The sequence below is a fragment of the Onychomys torridus genome, chromosome 1 (assembly GCF_903995425.1).
Source record: "Onychomys torridus chromosome 1, mOncTor1.1, whole genome shotgun sequence".
NCBI classification, from domain to species: Eukaryota; Metazoa; Chordata; class Mammalia; order Rodentia; family Cricetidae; genus Onychomys; species Onychomys torridus.
This window is the reverse complement of record NC_050443.1, coordinates 99,929,064-99,947,708: the sequence shown is the minus strand read 5'-3', so window position 1 is coordinate 99,947,708 and position 18,645 is coordinate 99,929,064. Positions and strand designations below refer to the sequence as shown.

Sequence of the window (18,645 nt, the reverse complement as noted above, 5' to 3'; positions counted from 1 at the left end):
CATTATGGACATATATCACTGTTCCCACGCCCAGGAGTTTTCACCTGAATCTGGGTCTTTGCTGTGATGACTCTAAGCTCTCTAGGGGCATGGTGTCTATAATACTACTTGTAGCAAACAACACACAAAGCCCAGATCTTTGCATTGGGATCACAGAGGCTTCCATGACTGAGAAAGCAGATACATGCAGGATGTGTGGATCAGGGAGTGTTCCAGGAGCGTACCCTTTACTATTGCTTTCCAGCAACCAGTTCTAGATTATTTGCCTATGATTTTAATTTCATGTTCCCTACAGAGGACCACAACCTGGTGAAAGTGGTGGAGCTTGTGGATGCTGTGTATGGTCCATATAAACCCTACCAGCTAAAGTATGGCGACATGGAGGAGAACAACCTTCTCATACAGATCAGTGCTGTGCCTCTGGTAATGTCTGATAATGCTGCAGGACTAGCCATTTATCAAGCATTCTCTGTGCTAGGCTCTTGGCTCTGTGTAGCGGAGGGTTGGGGTGGGATCAAGTTTATATAAGAGGGAAGCGAGGAGGAGGAAAAAGGAAGAAGCAAGCTGGATGGCTTTACATGCCTCATGGACTCTTGCAGCCCAAGTATGAAATGAAACTACCAATGTGCTTCCATTTTCATTTCAAATCACCAGTTAAAAGGCAAAGCAAACAAAATAGAGAGACTTAAATCTTAACTCTCTATCATCTCTTCAGCTTAGTAATTCTGTCTTAAGATGGTTTTTTGCCTTTTGTCTTAAGGGTTTCAGAGCAGGTGCCCAGTGTGGGCACCAAGGGTCAAGGCCATCTGTGTGTCACCTAAGTGTTTGTTCTCAGGTCGTTTGAGGTGTCCAGTGTGAGCTGAGCTGCTACAGAAGTGTTGATTGAACATTGAAGTCTGCAGCCTCTAGGGACCTACCTAGGAAGTCTGCTCTCCTCAGTTCTGTTCTTGCCCTGCAGGAGACATTCTCCTCTGTCACAGGGAAGTTTATCCTAGCTATAGGGATGGAAGGTGAAGAACCATTTTAATAACCAGAAAAAGGGGAAAGAAATGAAGAAAGAAAGAAGTATGAGGATGAGCTAGCTAAGTTTTGGTTGTATTTTTCTGCCAGGAGTTAATTTCTGTGCTGTCATGGCCACATAAACTGCTGACCATCCATGTTTGTGTATGTGTGTGTGTTTGTTTGTATGTGTCTGGCTCAGGCTCTTGAAGAGCTATCGCAGTTGGGGGTGGTATTTTTTAGGTGATTTAGCCATGGTGAGTGGGCTTGTCAGTCATCCCATGTAAATGCTGGCTGGTTCTCTGTGCTAATGGGGTCCAGACCAGCATTCTCAAGTCTAATGAGCTTTTGTCTGTCTCTGTCTACTGCCCAGGAGCACGGGGAAGTGATAGACTGCGTTCAGGAGCTGAGCCACTCTGTGCACAAGCTCTTTGGGCTGGCATCTGCAGCTGTTGACAGATGTGCTAGATTCACCAATGGCTTGGGGACCTGTGGACTGCTGACAGCTTTGAAATCCCTCTTTGCCAAGTAAGGCTGAGGGAGCGGGGACAGGGCCGGCCGCCTTGGAGGTTGTGTCTGTTCCAATTGAGAGTATAGCTGTGTTCCTGCCGGGAACCTGTACCTGAGCCCAAGAGGATGATCTTAAGGATGCTCAGTGGGGCATCATTTGCATAGGTGGAGCACTGGAAGTTATCAACATGTCCATCCAGTGGGATATGACAAAATACATAATTTAAAAATGTCAGGTGAGCCAGGTGTGGTGTTGCATACCTTTAATCCCAGCATAGAGGCAGAGGCAGTCGGATGTCTGAGAATTTGAGGCCATTCGGATCTGCATAGTTCAAGGCCAAGTAGGGCTATGTTGAGAGACTCTGTCTCAGAAAAACCAAACCAATGACACACACACACACACACACACACAAATAATAAAAAAAAGTAAAATTAAAAAATGATGTAAATAGCCTATAGATTAAACAAGCTACTTACAAAACATCATCCATCTGAAATGCCCAGAACAGGCAAGTTTATAGAGAGAAGCAGCTTCTTGCTTGCCAGGAAAGACATAGAGGAGATGGAGGTGACTGTTAAAGGTTTGGAATGTCATCAGAGGCAGAGTGTGATTTGCATACATAAGGACTCCATGTAACTACCCAGTACCCCCAAAGTAAAACCAAAAGCTTGTAACTGAAAGAAAAAGAAAAAAGGGACAGTTTAGTCACATTTTTTCAGAAGAATAAGCAAGGAGCAGGAGGCTGGGTCCTCTGGGCAGGTCACTGAGGATGAGGGTCCTTGGGAGCTGATATCCTCCAGTCTTTATAGAATGTCTTTTGATCTCACCTGCCCCATCTCTGTTTTCTCCGATCTCTCCCCCACTTTCCTCCCAACCTCATGTGCTCTTCCTTTTGTGTACCCAGGGACTGCTTGGTACTGCCAGTGTGCACACGTGTGCCAGGCCATTTACTGGCACATGGTAGCCTCTTGAGGGCTGCTTCTTAGAAGAAAGCTGACTCTCCTTCCCCCAGCAGCCATCAGTGGCCAACAGCTCCTCCCGCACCTGTGCTTGGATTGCGTCAGGCTTGCTCTTGTGTAGATGTGCTGTCAAGCATGCAGTCATAGCTTCTGTGAGTTCACGTGTGCATGGTGCTGTCCAGCACATGCTATTATTTCTCTGCAGACATTTACTACCTCTGGCTCTTATAGTCTCCCATTTCTCTCTGATGACCCCTGGGTCTGGGGTCAGGGATGATAGCGCTGCCTCCTTTAGAGATGAGCATGCCTCCTGTTCTGTGCACAGTGATAGACTGTGAGTCTCTGCACTAATCTCTATCTCCAGTAAAAAGAAGCTTCTCTGGTTAGGACTGAGAGGCGCACTGACCCATGGGTCTAAAAAGGACAATTTAGTTGAGTGATAGTATTAGGTTTTTCCCTAGAGCCTGTGACTTAGGCAACCATAAGTTTTTGCCAATGCTAGCAGTACAAGGCAGTGCATGAATTTCATCTTGTGGATCGCTCTTAAAATCCATTAGAATATACTTGATTACTCCCATAATATTCATGCAACTATCACACTAGTGGGCATATCTTGCCCTAGACGCCACATGCTATCAAATTAAAAAAAACCAAATAAACAATAAAACAACGGTGTTAGATATGGGTTGTGTTTTTTTGAGTTGTTGGTCGGTGGAGTCCCATAGACTCCTCCAAACAGTATGGATTGTTGCTATTGCTCTTGGTTACCCTTCAGAATTTGATTGTAAGACCCTACTTCTGAAAACACCACATATTTGAGTCTCAGGACATGGAGAAACCAAACTGGCTCCAGCTGGGAAGCTTCACCCTACTGGATAGCTTCCATAGTGCTGGAAGGGACTATGCACACTACCTCAGTGTGCAGAGAAAAATAGTCAACAGTCTTACCCAGCTGTGAACTCGATGAACTGCACATACATTGTTATGCTCTCCAAGGACCCCTTTGTGGAAATCTGTTTCTCCACGAAGTTGCCCTGTATTTCCAGGCTCCTTTACTGAACTGAATGCTGTTTTGCCTAAGATGTTAGGGAGCTCTTGTCATTCCAGAAATACCAGGCTCGCCCTGTGAGCCCAGTGTTCTTGGCTGTTGAGGCCTTACGGGTTAGAGGTTTGTCCAGATGAACCCTGGTGTGTGTCTGAAAGGGGAGAAGCGTAAGTAGTGAGTGTAGTGTTTGCTTACTTACTTATTTATGATTTTAGGTGATTTTTGTGTGTTTGGATGTTTTGCATACACTTCTGTTTGTACACCACATGCTCGTCTGCCATCCCTGGAGGTTGGAAGGCAGCATTGATCCCCTGGAACTGTAGTTACAGATTGTGGGTGCTTGGGAACTGAATGAACCCAGGTTTCTGCAGGAGCAGCCAGTGCTCTTAATCACTGGGCCAGGTTTCCAGGTGACCCCTACTCTGCCTCTTTTTAAAAACCTCTTCTCATCCTGCCATCGTTAGGATTTTGTGGGTGGGGAGCTTTCTTTTGAGATCTAAAAACTATTCTGTAAGGTAGTAGAAATAATGCTTTTAGACATAGTTCCCCCCAATATAAAACACACAAAATGTAAAAATATGCCCCCCTTCCATCAGGTTTCAGTCCTTTCCACAGAGGTAGCATGCTGGAACACTTCGCTTTTGGTTTTCTGATTCTTCTTTGCAAATAAGTAAGATTTGATCAACTTTATCACCTCCCTGCTATGAAAATGAGGTCTTGAGCTTTTCTTTAGCTCATACTCCTCTGAGCGAGCACTTACCAGATTTACTTTTCTTCTGTTTGTTGTTTTTATGATTGATAAAGAATTTATATTTGCATTAAAATTTACTGTATACCAAAGTATATGGGGCAATGAGGTCACTGTCTCTAGAATTTGGATATTACCAATATTGCTGAGTTTATAGTGGAGTTGAAGCTAATTTTATCAGGTTCAAGTGTTGGGAGAGAGGAGGACTTGGGGCAGGGTGGGCAGATGGGGCAGAATGAATGTCCTGATGTGCACTCTGTCCCTGCACACTAAGTTAGCCCATACAAGGCTACAAAGAGTGACTTCACAGCTGTGGAAGGCATGAGGTGCAGGAACTGGCTCAATCTGGGCTAAGCCTGGTCCTGGCACCTTAGGACCTAAGTCAGAGTCGTTGTTTCCAGTAAAGTAATGGCAGTGAATAGAAAAGATTGTGGTTGATGTCTCCGCCAGTGAGTGGCTCTCTGGTGGTGGACACTTGAAGCTATATATTCTGAAAGCGAACCAAAGAGTCTAATCTATTATGTAAGTAACGGGGTAAAATCTACACTGTGTTCTGTATTCTGACCTGAGGGATAGTGAAATCCCTGTCTGCTCAGCAGCCCAGGAGTGGCCTGTTCTTGGCACATTTGTCATAGTTGCCAGCTGCTGACAGTTGTTTAAGTTCCCACAACTGAAGCAGTTATGTCCACTAACTTTTCCTGCCAGTCTGCTCTGGAGGCCTCTGCTTGGAAGGTCTTCGTGAAGGGAGTTGAGTGGTTGTGCAGTGTCTGCAGGTTGTGGAGTGTATGAGGTCAGTTCTCCCACCTCAAAGGGATGGCTTTTCTCTCCTCTACACAGCCTCCCTCTCAGGCCCAGGCATTACATTCTGCTCTGTTCGAGGGAGGTTAGCTTTCTTGTGATGCCCAGATGTTCTAAGGACACAGCCCCCCCCCCCCACCCCACCTCAGGACAGAGCAAGGAAATTTACATCCTTAAAAGCATACCTCACCAAGAACTTTCATTTCATGCTTTTCAGAAATCATATGCTATTTCATTTATTTGTAAGATGATACAGAAGGCATCATTAAATCCATTTTAGAGATGAGAAAACTGAGGTCTGAAGATACAGAGGCACTTGCCTAAAGTCGAGGTGTGCTGAGTGCCATCAGAACAGCCTGTGAGGGTCTCCACCTTGAGTCTGACTCTGTGCTCTTGGGTGCTCTTTCCTGCCAGTGAGCTTTAGTCTTCCTGCAGTGACTAGTCTAGACTGGAAGATTTGCTTGCAAAAGTACGCAGGATGTTGGTAACTGCATTGCAGTGGGCTGTGTGTTCTGCAGCCTTTCTAGAACTTGTTTCCAGAGAAGCGCATGCGTTGTCAGGCAGCAGTGTCTCTCAGCTTGTCTGTCACTGGGTTCCATTTGGTGGCCATCTCCTCCCTCCTCATCCTGAACACCCCTAAGGTCTCTCTGCCCTTATTAAATGGCCTGGAGATTTTTTCTGTAGCACGAATCTTAAAAGGTCTTATTAATAAAAACAAACCCGGAGCCAGGTATTGGGGTGAACACTGAAAGATCAGAGAGACAGAACAGGCCACAGTTAACCTCACTTTGCCAACTCCTCAGCTGATCCTGTTTCCTCAGACTGGAAGCCTCTGAGTCCTCATTCGGAATGAATCTCAGCTGAACTGCTACTCAAAAGCCTAAAAGCTTAATCAGGCTCTAGTTCCTGGTCCTCACGCCTTATATACCTTTCTGCTTTCTGCCATCACTTCTTGGGGTTAAAGGCATGTGTCACCATGCCTGGCTGTTTCCAGTGTGGCCTTGAACTCACAGAGATCCAGATGGATCTCTGCCTCCAGAATGCTAGGATTAAAGGCATGTGTGCCACCATTTTCTGGCCTCTATATCTAGTAACTGTTCTGTTCTCTGACCCCAGATAAGTTTATTAGGGTGCACAATATATTGGGGAACACAACATCACCACATTTTTCTGTAGCCAGATGTTCCTAAGTATTCTTCATGACAGGACATTTGCAAGATAGACAGCGGAGGATTTCAGCTGTCTTTAGAGCTGCTGTTTCCTCCCCTCTCTAGGTATGTGTCTCATTTCACCAATGCGCTCCAGTCAATTCGAAAGAAGTGCAGACTGGATGATATTCCTCCCAACTCCCTTTTCCAGGAAGATTGGACCGCTTTCCAGAACTCCATCAGGTAATGTGGATGCTGTAGTGTAAGTATGCGCTGAATGGAGCAAGCAGTATGATTCATGAGGTGCCCCTCTTTCCCCTTTCAGTGCCTTTGTTTGCTTGCCTCTTTGTTTTGAGACAGGCTCCCTTGGGTAGCCCTGACTGTTCTGGAACTTGTTATGTAGACCAGGCATTGGCTTGCCACTGCCTTCCAAGTGCTGGGATCAAGGGTGTGTGTGATCCTGGCTCAGTGCCTTTTTAAAAAGTACTACCTAAATTTAAACAGCCAATAAACAAAAAACCCAAACAGCTGCCAAAACAAATGCCAGAAATATCCTTATAATTTGTAAAATATATTTTTTAAAGATTTATGTATTTTATTTTCTGTATATGAGTGTTTTGCCTGCATGTATGTCTGTGCATTAAGTGCATGCAGTACCAGAGGAGACCAGAAGGGGGCATCAAATCCACTGGAACCAGAGTTAAGATAGCTACCACATGGGTACTGGGAACTGAACTTTTGTCCTCTGAAAGAGCAGCAAGTGCTTTTAATCACTGAATCATCTCTCCAGCCCCGTGAAGTATTTAAAAAAATTCTTTACAAATGCCTTGTCTTCTTTGATGACAAACTCTTTTACATGTGGTATGAGATCCCCTTCCCCCACAACCTGTGTTTTTTTTCCAAAGCTAAAGTATACAGCTGTATTTTGGAGCATACAGCTGAGCTGGTCTGTCCTGTTTCGGGTCTAAGAACCACAGCACTTACGAGAATGCCCTTGGAAAGAATCCTGCAGGAGCTGAGTGGCAGACACTGAGCTGAGCCTCTCATGTTGTCAACAGCTATACTCTGAAGCACTCATGTGACTTTGGGGCCACTAGGTAGACATGCCAGTACCTGGGGAGTGTGATCAGTAGTGTCTTAGGAAGGTTTGGCCCTGGCGTGTTCAGCTGAAAAGTCTCTGACCCACAGACACCACTTATCATCATAGCATTTAAAAGAATTTTGGATTAGTTGCCAACAGATAAAGCAAATTAAACATAATCCAGATCTCTGAAATTGCCTAGAAAATCTGAGGCTGTGGCACTGAGTGGGTTAGCAATGGAAGCTACTGACTGGTGTGTTTAGAGACACTGCTTTTTATGGACCAGTATTCCAGAGGCAAGCTGTTCTTCAGGTGACCTACTTCATCCACTATCATGTCTTGACCCCTGGCCCCACTGCCTGGGTATGTCACACGGTAACATCATGGTACATGTGGTGAATGCCAGAGCTCAGACAGCCACTGATGGTGGTCCGGGTGAACCAGGATTACCCAAGACCATCTTAGGTTACCATCTCATGGTCTCTGTTCTGGACTTTATGTGTATGGACTGAGATGCTTTGGGTGCTAACTACATCCCCTCTCCTGTGGGGTCTTGGCATACCAGGAAATACTCTGCACAAGGCTGTTCTGGTACACCTGAGTTGAGTGGAATATTTTACTTTCTCATAAACCTTTCTCATGATGGAATGCCCAGATACCCTGGTGATGACAGGCACTTTCAGAGAGAGTTAAAAGTTAACGAGGCTTGAGATGTTTTTAATCTTTGGATTTGTCCCAACCTAATGGGTTTGCTGAAGAAGGACCAGAGACTAGGGTCTGCGGACTGGCATGATATTACTTCAAAGGTTATGAAATGCAGATGTGACAGTCATTCCAACATCTGCATTTCATGTGTGAGAGGGAGACAGTTTTCTATGCAAATAGTAGCTGTCTAGTAGGTATTGAATAATACATTTCACTTTCAAATTTTAAATAATGAGTACTTCCGTCCAATTTTCTTAAAGTAAAAACCCAGTGTTTTGGAACTGTAAAACGGTTTGAGGTAGCATTGGGTAGACTTGAGATTCATAGCCGAAGTGTTAGTAACATGGAGGACACCAGGAGGAACCTGCACTTGCCTCTGACATTCATTATATGTGGTGGTGAAACATTTCAGGGAGGCAGTGCCATCAGAAGGAGCAAATGGTTGGGATTTTTATGAATGAGACTGTGTTTGTCCTGTAAACGCTGGCATGCCCGGTAGCACTTGAGCTTGAAGTGCTTTGTGTTCTGTTTAGGATCATAGCCACCTGTGGGGAGCTCTTGCGCCAGTGTGGGGACTTGGAGCAGCAGCTGGCAAACAGGTAGGAGGGCATCCTCCATCTCCTTGCCCGTCATTCGCGGGGGTTTGGGCTGGGCAGTATTTGATCCAGTACAGGGACAGAATCTGAAAGCTACAGGTCTGGAGGACTGCCTGTCCCTCGATACGAGGTGTCATTACTGTCATCATTAAACATTTATTGAACACCTAAAAGGGCAAGGCTCATCCTACTTGGCAGTAGTCACATAAATCTGGTTAGATATGGAGGCGCCGGGCCAGATGAGGAAATAGTACACGATGTTTCCCAATTATATGTGGGTTAGGCTTCTACTTATGGTCAGTTATTGGGCTTGAAATAAATTTCCTCATAGAGACCATGTTACGAGTGGTGACTAAGGCCCCCAGACAAGCCCAGAGGATTGAAACTAACCCAGGCAGCCTGCAGTCCAAGTCCTGGAGTAGAATTCTGCCAAGGGCTGAGAATCAAAGGGGAGTTTTGGAGTCTGCACTAAGAAAGATCCATTCCAGCCTCCTGTCTCTCCTCTGATATTGCCAGGGCTTTATGTGTGATCCAGTGTTGCCCCATTCAGACATTTCCCTGCCACCTTCCCAGCTTCCTTGTTCCTTCATCCTGTGGGAAATAAGAAGCCTGGTATGTGGGGTGGTTGTTGCTTAACAGTTAGTTAATGTGTGTATATGTGTGTCCTAAAACTCACTGTGTAGACCAGCTAGCCTTGAACTCACAGAGATCACTTGCCTCTACCTCCCAAGTGCTAGGGTTGGGATTAAAGGCGTGCACTACCATACCTAGCTGAGAGAGGCGCTGACTTTAACTTTGTTGTCATCAGAATGTGTGAGTGTTGTTCCCACACTTCCGTTTGTCTGTCCTTACACTGGCATTACTCTGAATATGTGTGTTAGCCATCTCTCCTCCTCAGAACACAGTAATTTTTCTTAACTTTTGCCTTGCAAAGGGTCAGGAGGTTTTGGTCAGGAAGGTGAGTGAGGCCTGGGTGGCTGTGGGGATGACCTTCTAGCTGCTGTTTGCAGCCTAGAGAGAAGCTAAAAGGCAGATTCAGCTTCAGTGAAAGACCACACAGCCTCTGAGTGATGTCATCCTGGAACCCTGAGCCTGGGGACAGTCACCATCTGTGTTCCCATCTGCTTGGTGTGTGGCAGCCACCCTGTAAAGCTTACCTTATCTCCCGTCTGTCTCACCTCAGAACCCAGCCTCTGCAGAGCCACTCCCCAGGGGCTGCACATGGCAAGGCAGCGCAGACACTGCTTAAGACTGACATCGACTGTCACTCCTAAGGTCTCTGTGCAAAGGGCTATGGCTGTGTAAAGCAGAGCTGGCTGTCACTTCTTTCTGGAAGATTGCTACGGTTTATCCGGACCTTCCTGGTGCTCACCACTTTCTTTAGAACACTGGTACAAACATCCCTGACAATGATGGTTCTGTTGATGATGCTTTGGCTACACGCTTTATATTCAGGAGAAAATGTGTTTCAAATTTTGGTCTTTTCTAGACTAACATTGTTCAGGCTGTGATCCTTTCCTACTGTGCAGGGCAGTAGCGGCCATCCCATAGCTCCCTGTCAGCCCCTCTAGTGTTGAGAGCCTAGAAGGTTGGAGACTTTAGGATGTTTTCAACTTATGAGGGTTTGTTGGATCTTAGCCCCATTGTAAGTCTAGGAGTGCCTGCGCTTTTAAGGTCTTTATAGAGTAGTTCAAATGGACAGTTGGGTTTCAGGAATTCAGTGTAAATGGACAGGCTTCCGGGGCTGAGGAGAGAAATAGCTTGTCTTGAAGGGAAATGAATTGAAGAACTAGGTGAAATTATAACCTTCGCTCCTGAGTGCACACTGGCTGCATTCTCCAGGCACATTGGTACACTAGTGATGAGCTCATCTAGTGATGTCTGTATGGAGATGAGGCTAAGAGCAGGCGTCATTAGTCCTCTTGAGTTGGAATTGTGCTTATGGACACTTTAAACTAGTCTTGGCTAGAGAAAGCATTTCTAGCCTTCCTTGTTTTCTTTAACTTGGATGGCAAGCTAATCCAGGGAAGCTGGATGCCCATGGGCTACCTGAGATGGAAGCTTATATTACTGTAACTCCATGGAAGAGAGGAGAGCTGACCCCAGAAGGCAATGATGAAGGCTTCTGGTTACCCACGTGCAGCTAGCTACTGGTCCTTCACAAACAGCTGTTCGTGCCAGGCACCGTGCTAGCTGCTAGGGTTGGGCGATGAAGCCCCTTTATTCTGTTCTTACCATTTTATAGGAGGTGTGAGGGAAACCTCTGGTAGGTGCACAGCGGAGGCAAGAGGCTGCCAGCAGGGAAGGGCCAAGTGTCCCGGGGAGGGGAGAGCCTGGGAAAGCTCCTGAGGGACACACACTCAGGAGGGAGAGTGTTTCCAAGAGTGTGGAGGGGCAGTGAGTGAGCAGAGACAATGCAGGGCTGTGAGGAATCAGTTTTTGCATGTTTTAGTTTTATCCTGGAGAACTGAGGCTGCTTCTAGAAAAAAGGCAAAACCAGACTTGCCCTTTGAAAAGACTGCTCTGTTAGCTGGGGTGGATGAGGCGGATGAGGCAGATGAGGAAGGAAGGGGAAGAGAAGGGAAGGGAAGGGAAGGGATGGTTAGAGTACTTCTGCACCTGAGGGTGCAGTCTGAGCAAGGTGGTCAGGGCTGGGCCGCAGTTTCCCACACAGACAGAGGAGCTGGCGGAATTGCTGGTGGGCTTCAGCAGTGGGAGCGCCAGCTTGAGCCTGGGGAGGAGGTGGGGGAGGAGGTGAGGAGCGAGCCAGCCCCTGTCTGCAGTGTTGTTCAGCAAGCTTGGGGCTGCAGAACTCTTGGTCCCTTTTCTGCCCTTTTTATCTTTAAGACAGGGTCTCACTGTTTACCCCTACAGACCTGGACCTCACAGAGGTCCACCAGTGTCTGCCTCTAGGTGCTGGGATGAAAGGCACATGTCGCCACGCCTGCATTTGTTTTATTTCCTTGATATAGGGTCTAGGTTTGCTTCAAACTTGTAATTCTCCTGCCTCAGCCTCCTGAGTACTGGGATTTCAGGTATATGCCTCACCCTGCTTTTTAATAAATGAGTGCAGTCTAAAACCTGGCATGCCCAAAGCAATTGCTTTCATAAGAAATATTTGGGCTGGGCATTGATGGCGCACACCTTTAATCCCAGCACTCGGGAGTCAGAGGCAGGCAGATCTCTGTGAGTTCAAGTCCAGCCTGGGCTACCAAGTGAGTTCTAGGAAAGGCGCAAAGCTACACAGAGAAACTGTCTCGAAAAACCAAACAAACAAACAAGCAAACAACAAAAGAAATATTTGGAAGGGAGGGTCAGGGAGTTAGCTGCATTTGGGGTAGTCACAGTGCCTCTTCTTCTCCCATAGTTCTGCATACATTGAACGTGGAGGCTGGGTGGGAAGAGTGGGCTGAGGGAGAATAGTGGTTCCAGCATCGTCCTGTTCATGGAGACTCAGCTCCACAGAAGTACCACAGGTGGATTAGCACGGAGACTCTCCCCGAGGCATTTTTCTTTCTTGAAGACTCTGTAAAGTGCCAGCTTCTCTCAGTAGATCTCCCTGTAGCATCCAAGCCACAAAAGTAAACTTCGTGGTGTGCCAGTGAATACCAGCATTATAGTTCAGTGTATGGGGAAGGTATTCCGAGGATAAATAGGCATGCAGTTAGCTAGTGGGTCACACAGCATTTGACTCTTCCACGCCATGATGCCCAAGGTAACCCTGGTTTCTTTTCTGCATCTGAGGCCCAGCTCATTCTTAAATGAAGAAAGATGTCTTCGTTTCCGTAAAAAGCAGACCTTAATTCTGTCTACCTCGTGTCCTACATTTAGGAAGATGCTCAGTACAGCCAATTCAGGGCACAATGCTCACCACTTTCCTTTCAGGGTCCTGTCCACAGCGGGGAAGTATCTGTCTGACTCCTACAGCCCTCGGAGCCTGGCAGGGTTCCAAGACAGCATCTTGACAGACAAGAAGAGCCCTGCCAAGAACCCATGGCAGGAATATAATTACCTCCAGAAAGATAACCCTGCTGAATATGCCAGTTTAATGGAAATACTTTATACCCTCAAGGTATGAGATCAGCCCAGCAGCATTCTTACAAATGAAACCTTTCCCGTGTCACTCACTCTCCCCTGGTGCCAGGTTTTCTGTCTCTGTTTGCAGGCCCTGCCTTCTCTCTCTGTCTCCTGTATGTGAAGTTTTAAGGAGCTAGTAACCATCACTGGGTTGGAACTCACTGAGATAAAGCTGTAGGAGTCGGGTGGATATGTCTTTTTATGGATGAAAGCCAGGCTTGAAAGTTGTCCAGGAAGCTTACTGTTGCTCCATTTAGAGATAAACTTGTCTATGAGACTATGGCAGTGGGAACCCCTGGTCCTTATGTAGTGACAATACCCTTTACTGAGTGGCAGCTAGGGGATCAGATGTGTACTGTCTGCAGTTAGAGTGATCCTGTAAAGAGGAGCATTTGGGGAGCAGGGTCCCCTTCTAGGTAGTCTTTGAAGCTGATCTTGGCTTTGAGCTTTAGGCCCCTTGGACAAGAGGACTTCCCAGAAAATGGAGTGAGTCACCTAGCTCCTAGGCATGCCCTGTAGGGTTGTAAGAGGACTGTAGGCATCAGGTTCAGAGCACCCCTCCATGTGTTCTTATGCCACCAGATGCAGTCTGCAGCTCTCCTTCTGGTGCAGTGCTCCAGGGGTGAACCATGCAGTGAGGCCCCACTCTTGTTTCCCGAGAGTCTCCCCATCTCTGCACCTTGGCCCACCACGGGCTGCATTTGAGCTTGATAAACACACTTCTTAAAGCAATTCTCCAAACGCATTCATCCATGTTTCTGAGATTAAGTTAAACCAGCTCTGTTTATCTTTATTGCTAATCTGATTTATGTCTGTTGTAATCGGTCCATTTATAATCACAAGAACTAAGGTTACATTTTCCATCTCTGTATTTTCTCAGGCTGTATGAATTCCCAGGACTCATACAGGTTGTACATACTCTGGCTTTCAGCCAGGGGTGACTGACCTGACCTCTCTGGGAATCAGAGTTCTGGCCATCACTCTTGTTTATTATATGTGAGGCCACGATCTTTCCCCCTCCTCCTCAGTCCCCAAGGGATAGTCACAAGTTAGGTTTTCCTAAACTGCAAATCTGTAAACTCATGTTGGAAAAATGCGTCAGAGTCACCTGGGAAGTGATGTCAACCCTCACGGGTTCAGTATTTTGGAGCTTGTGGATCTTCCAGTCAGCCTTTTCCTGGGGGGTGAGGGGGGCATAGTCGGGTTTGGGGACCACTATTGTAGAAGCCGTTCACATGCCCCACTCAGTTACTCTTCAACACTTCCAAGAAGCTGATGACCTCGTTTGGGGACTTAACTGCCTTTGCCTTTGCCTGTCTCAGGAGAAGGGGTCCAGTAATCACAACCTGCTGTCTGCATCACGCACAGCCCTGACCCGGCTGAACCAGCAGGCCCACCAGCTGGCTTTCGACTCGGTCTTCCTGCGCATCAAACAGCAGCTGCTGCTCGTTGCCAGGATGGATGTAAGTTCCACTGACTGCAATGTCTATGCTCCCGGGTCCTGCATATGCTCAAACTATGCCAGGATCTTCTCCCTCTCCGCCATGAGATGCTGGGGGACAGCAGAGTCACTTTGTCATTTCAGTCTCTGGCTTGGCATGAATTTCTCATCTTAATTGTAGTTACACAAGCACTCTATTGAGAGGCCATTTTATAAGATGATGATGGTGATGATGGTGGTGGTGGTGACGGGTTGTCATTATCTGAGACAGGGTCTTACCATGTAGCCCGGCCTGGCCTGAATCTCAACATCCTCTGCCTCAGTCTCCAAGCGCCATGACTGCAGGTGTATACCATCATGCTCAGCTTTCTGAAGCTTGTCAGTACTGCTTGTTCACCTTTCCCACTGGCAGGCCTGCCTTTTCTGCCTTTTCAGGGGGTAAGAGAGGTCGTGTGCTGCTGTGACCCCTCGTCCACAGAGCTCCCGTCTTCTGATGTTGGGTGGTCCTGCCAGAGGGAACAGTTCCAGCTCTTGGGCAGGAGAATGCCTTATCTGCCTGGAGCCTGTTTCTGAGGAGGCGCTGCCTCTTTTGCTTGTTCACTGGCTCTGTTGCCTTGGCTGACCTTGAAGTTGTGACCCTTCTGTCTTAGTGGGGTGGTACTAGGATTGCAGGTCACACCTTGCTCTGAGCTGCTACTTTCTTCCTCGATACATCCGGTGTGCCTGTGTGAGAATGGTCTCCCTGCCCTTGCCTCATGCCCGCTTCCCCTTCTCTGCTTGTCCCAGATGCCTTTGGAGGAGCTGCCCAGTGTCACATCTTCTCTGCTCTCCTGTCTCTCCCTGGTTCAGATCCTGTTGCTTTCTTCTGGGTTACTAGGCAGGACAGCACCCTGGTCAATTGTCTCATGCGCTCCCCCAGTCTGTTCAGTTCTACTTCTGTGGGAGATAATGTTTGGGAAAGCCCCAGTTACATCTGTGCTTCTTATGGCACACAGGTCCTCTCAGGAAACGGCAATGACTCGAATGATATAGTTACAAGGCCGTGGCTTTCTGCTGCCCTCTAGAAATTGTGTGAAGAGCCCCTGGATAGCCTTGGTCAAGTCTCAGCCCCTCTGTGGGTTTGATGTTCATTCCACCCTGAGACTCTGATCTTCATTCCGTGAGATTTGGTGGTTGGAGTTTGTGCTTCTAGCACTGAGGGCAGCACTGGAGAGAGCTGCAGCAGAGATGATGGGGCCAGATGTCTGCTTCTTCAGCCCTCTGGGAGCCCTGCGGACCTAGAATTTTCCATCCTGTGGGTAGTGTATGGCAGATTTTAGCATAGCGTCACCACATAATGGATGTTCACATAAGAATAGTTTTCTTCCTTTCTGTGAGTCTGTATTTTGATATATGTTATAAATATATATATATATAAATAAAATATACATCTGATATATATCAGAAAACATATACATACATATATGCATATAATAAAACATAAATGTAAAATAAAAATATTTGTTTATATAAATATTTGAAATTTATTTTTATTTTATGTGTATAAATGTATGTATGTGCATGTACCATGTGTATATAGTGCCCACAGAGGCCAGAAGATGGGACTGGATCCCCTGGAACTGGAGTTACAGATAGTTATGAACCACCATGTGGGTGCTGGAAACTGAACCTGGGTCCTCTGCAAGAGCAGCAAGTGCTCTTGACTGCTAAGACATCTCTAGGGACTTCCCCATCCCATCCACCCCCCACACCTGTGTTTTGAGACAAGGTCTCCTAAGCTAATCTCAAACTCACAAGCCTTCTGTCTTAGCCTCTTAAATCTGGGGATATAGGCATACACCTCCACTTAGCTGTGCTTCTCATTTTCTAAGAAAAAGGGCTTAATTAGGTCTTTAAAGAAAAAATTATATTAATATTCATTTTCAGAAACACACTTAATACTGGAAGATGCCGAGTAAAAAGTATAGTAAATCAGCCTGACGGTGGTTGCGCACACCTTTAATCCCAGCACTTGGGAGGCAGAGGCAGGCGGATCTCTGTGAGTTCGAGGCCAGCCTGGACTATAGAGTGAGTTCCAGGAAAGGCTCAAAGCTACACAGAGAAACCCTGTTTCAAAAAACCAAAAAAAAGAAAAAAAGAAAAAGAAAAAAAGTTTAAAAAGTATAGTAAATCCCTTTAAAATGTCAACATCTAAAATGTGGGTAGCATGCAATCCCAATGACCTGCTTACTCAGGTGTGTCTCAGGCTGAGCAAATGTCTATAGAAATGGATCCAAAGGACACACGGAGTTATGTTATACATGTTATCTTTAAAAGAGTGTTACACTCCTTTGATCCCGGCACTCGGAAGGCAGTTGCAGGCAGATCTCTATGGGTTCAAGGCCAGCCTGGGCTACAAAGTGAGCTTCACGACAGCCATAGGCTATATAGTGAGACTTTATCTCAAAAACTAAACCAAACCAAACAAAAAGGCAACATGAATATAGACTATACAGATGAAGTCTTATTTGGATTGAACTAACTAAAATTGAGGAGAAACTAAATGAAACGGTAGTGGGACTTGTGTCCCCAGGCTCTCTTAGCAAGCACTTTACCCACTGAGCCGTCTTGCGGGCCTGTGTTCTTACTGTGTTATTTTTGTCATAGTTTAAGATGTTGGCCTCACTTCACAGCTGTTGGTCTTAGTTCCACACTGAAACAGGCTCCCACCTGTCGTTTCGCCTCCATTTCTGCTTTCCAGAGTTCCTTGTTGTGACTCATAGCCCAGTTGCTGGAATCCCCACTTTTGGTTCAGGCTTTACCACAGTACTGGGACACTGGGATAGACCAGGTTAGCTTTGGTGATTAGAAAGACTTGTGTGGGAGCCAGCATCCAAACACAATACAAAGACAAACACTTGAGCCTGGAGGATTTGAAAAGAAAACCCTGGTCACTGATGTTTGTGTTGAACGTTGGCAGGTAAATTGTATTGCCCCTTTGTATTTTAAGACTATTAACCAACACCATGTTCAGTTCAGAATAGATTATTGCCATTTACCTGTATTACCTGCTGACAGATGAAGAGAAAAGCCCTTGTGAAGGGCAGTTTAAATAAATCTTGAACAATTAAGAAATAATCTACACCATTTCCGCGTTGCCCTCTTCAAGTGAGCCTTACTTGCCTGCTTTCTGAGACCTTCCCAGTTCAGGCCATTCCATCTCGACCCTTCTCTGAACTTTCCCACCTCCCCCACCTCCCTCTGGTCCCTGACTGTTCTCCTGAGGCTCTTTCTGCTTCCTCTAAGAAGCCTTTCTCCAACTCATAGCCCTTGTTTCTCTTGATGGCTGGCAGCCATGATGGTCTTTGCTCTGTGTCACCCCTCACCTTTGTCCTCGTCCATGGTACCACTTTTGGACCTTCTACTTCATGACTACTGCCTGGTTCATGTTCCACCATCTCTCAACTGTTTCTAACCCTTTGCTCACTCCCAGCCTCCCTCAGAGAGGTTGCTGCATGCAGTTTCATAGAGCATTGCTCTGGTATCATCTCTTAGCCTTCCCATGGCTGCCCAGGGCCAATCTGAGAATCTCCTTTATTTTATTTTATATAACTATTTACTTTTTGAGACAAAGTCTCACTATGTAGCCATGGCTGGCCTAGAACTCACTCTGTAGACCAGGCTAGCCCCAGACTTAAAGAGACTTGCCTACTTTTGCTGGGATTCAAGGTGTGTGCCACCATGCCACCATGTCTAGATTTGAGAGTGTTTTTAGAGGCTTTTTATTACAGGAATTCTTACACATGCAGAGTAGAGAGGAGGATGGAAAGCTCGTCCTGCTTCCACGATGACCAGCTCTGGAGCACCCTGCTTCATCTCAAAGGGCTCTAGGAAGGATAGTTTTAGTGTGTGTGTGTGTGTGTGTGTGTGTGTGTGTGTGTGTGTGTGTGTGTGAGAGAGAGAGAGAGAGAGAGAGAGAGAGAGAGAGAGAGAGAGAGAGAGAGAGAGAAGGTGTGTAGTGAGTAGCATGTATGCTACAGTTAGTATGTTGAGGCCACAGAAAAGCTTGGTGGAGTCATTTCTCTCCTTCCACCTTTATGTGAGTTCCAGAGATCAAACTCAGGGCCTCAGGCTTGGGTGGGGAGCCCTCTAGCTGCTGAGCCATCTCTCTGACCCTTAAATAGTTTCTCAACATCACTCATCTGTGTTCTGATTTTCATTTGTCTTATAAATGTCACTGTTTGGATCAGGAGCCAGAGTCCTGCATAGTGAGACTGTCTTCCCTTCCTCTCCCTCCTTCTCTTTCTCTTTTCACTCCTTCCCTTCCTTGCTGCCCTCTTCTTGCCCGCCTCACCCCTAGAAGGTTGTTTGTTGAATGTGGTGTGCAAAGCTGTCCATTCTCTTTCCATCCTCATTTCTGCGACTCCACACTTGCCTACATCCCATGGCTGATCCCTTCCCTGACCTATCATACCTCTGAACTCTCACATCTCACACAGAATCCTGAGTGTCAGCTTGTCTCTGTGCGTATCCAAGCAGAGCAAGAATAGGCTGAGGG

General features: G+C 46.5%; 1 protein-coding gene across 1 annotated transcript in view; it reads left to right on the top strand.

Moving 5' to 3' along the window:
- Cog7 (component of oligomeric golgi complex 7) overlaps nt 1–18,645 on the top strand; it is a 68,124-nt gene that overhangs the window by 34,065 nt on the left and 15,414 nt on the right. The window contains exons 8-13 of the mRNA XM_036195844.1: nt 296–423; nt 1,373–1,527; nt 6,335–6,451; nt 8,528–8,593; nt 12,476–12,662; nt 13,990–14,130. Of these exons, the coding sequence (XP_036051737.1) occupies nt 296–423; nt 1,373–1,527; nt 6,335–6,451; nt 8,528–8,593; nt 12,476–12,662; nt 13,990–14,130 (794 nt within the window). The remainder of the gene's footprint in view (nt 1–295; nt 424–1,372; nt 1,528–6,334; nt 6,452–8,527; nt 8,594–12,475; nt 12,663–13,989; nt 14,131–18,645) is intronic.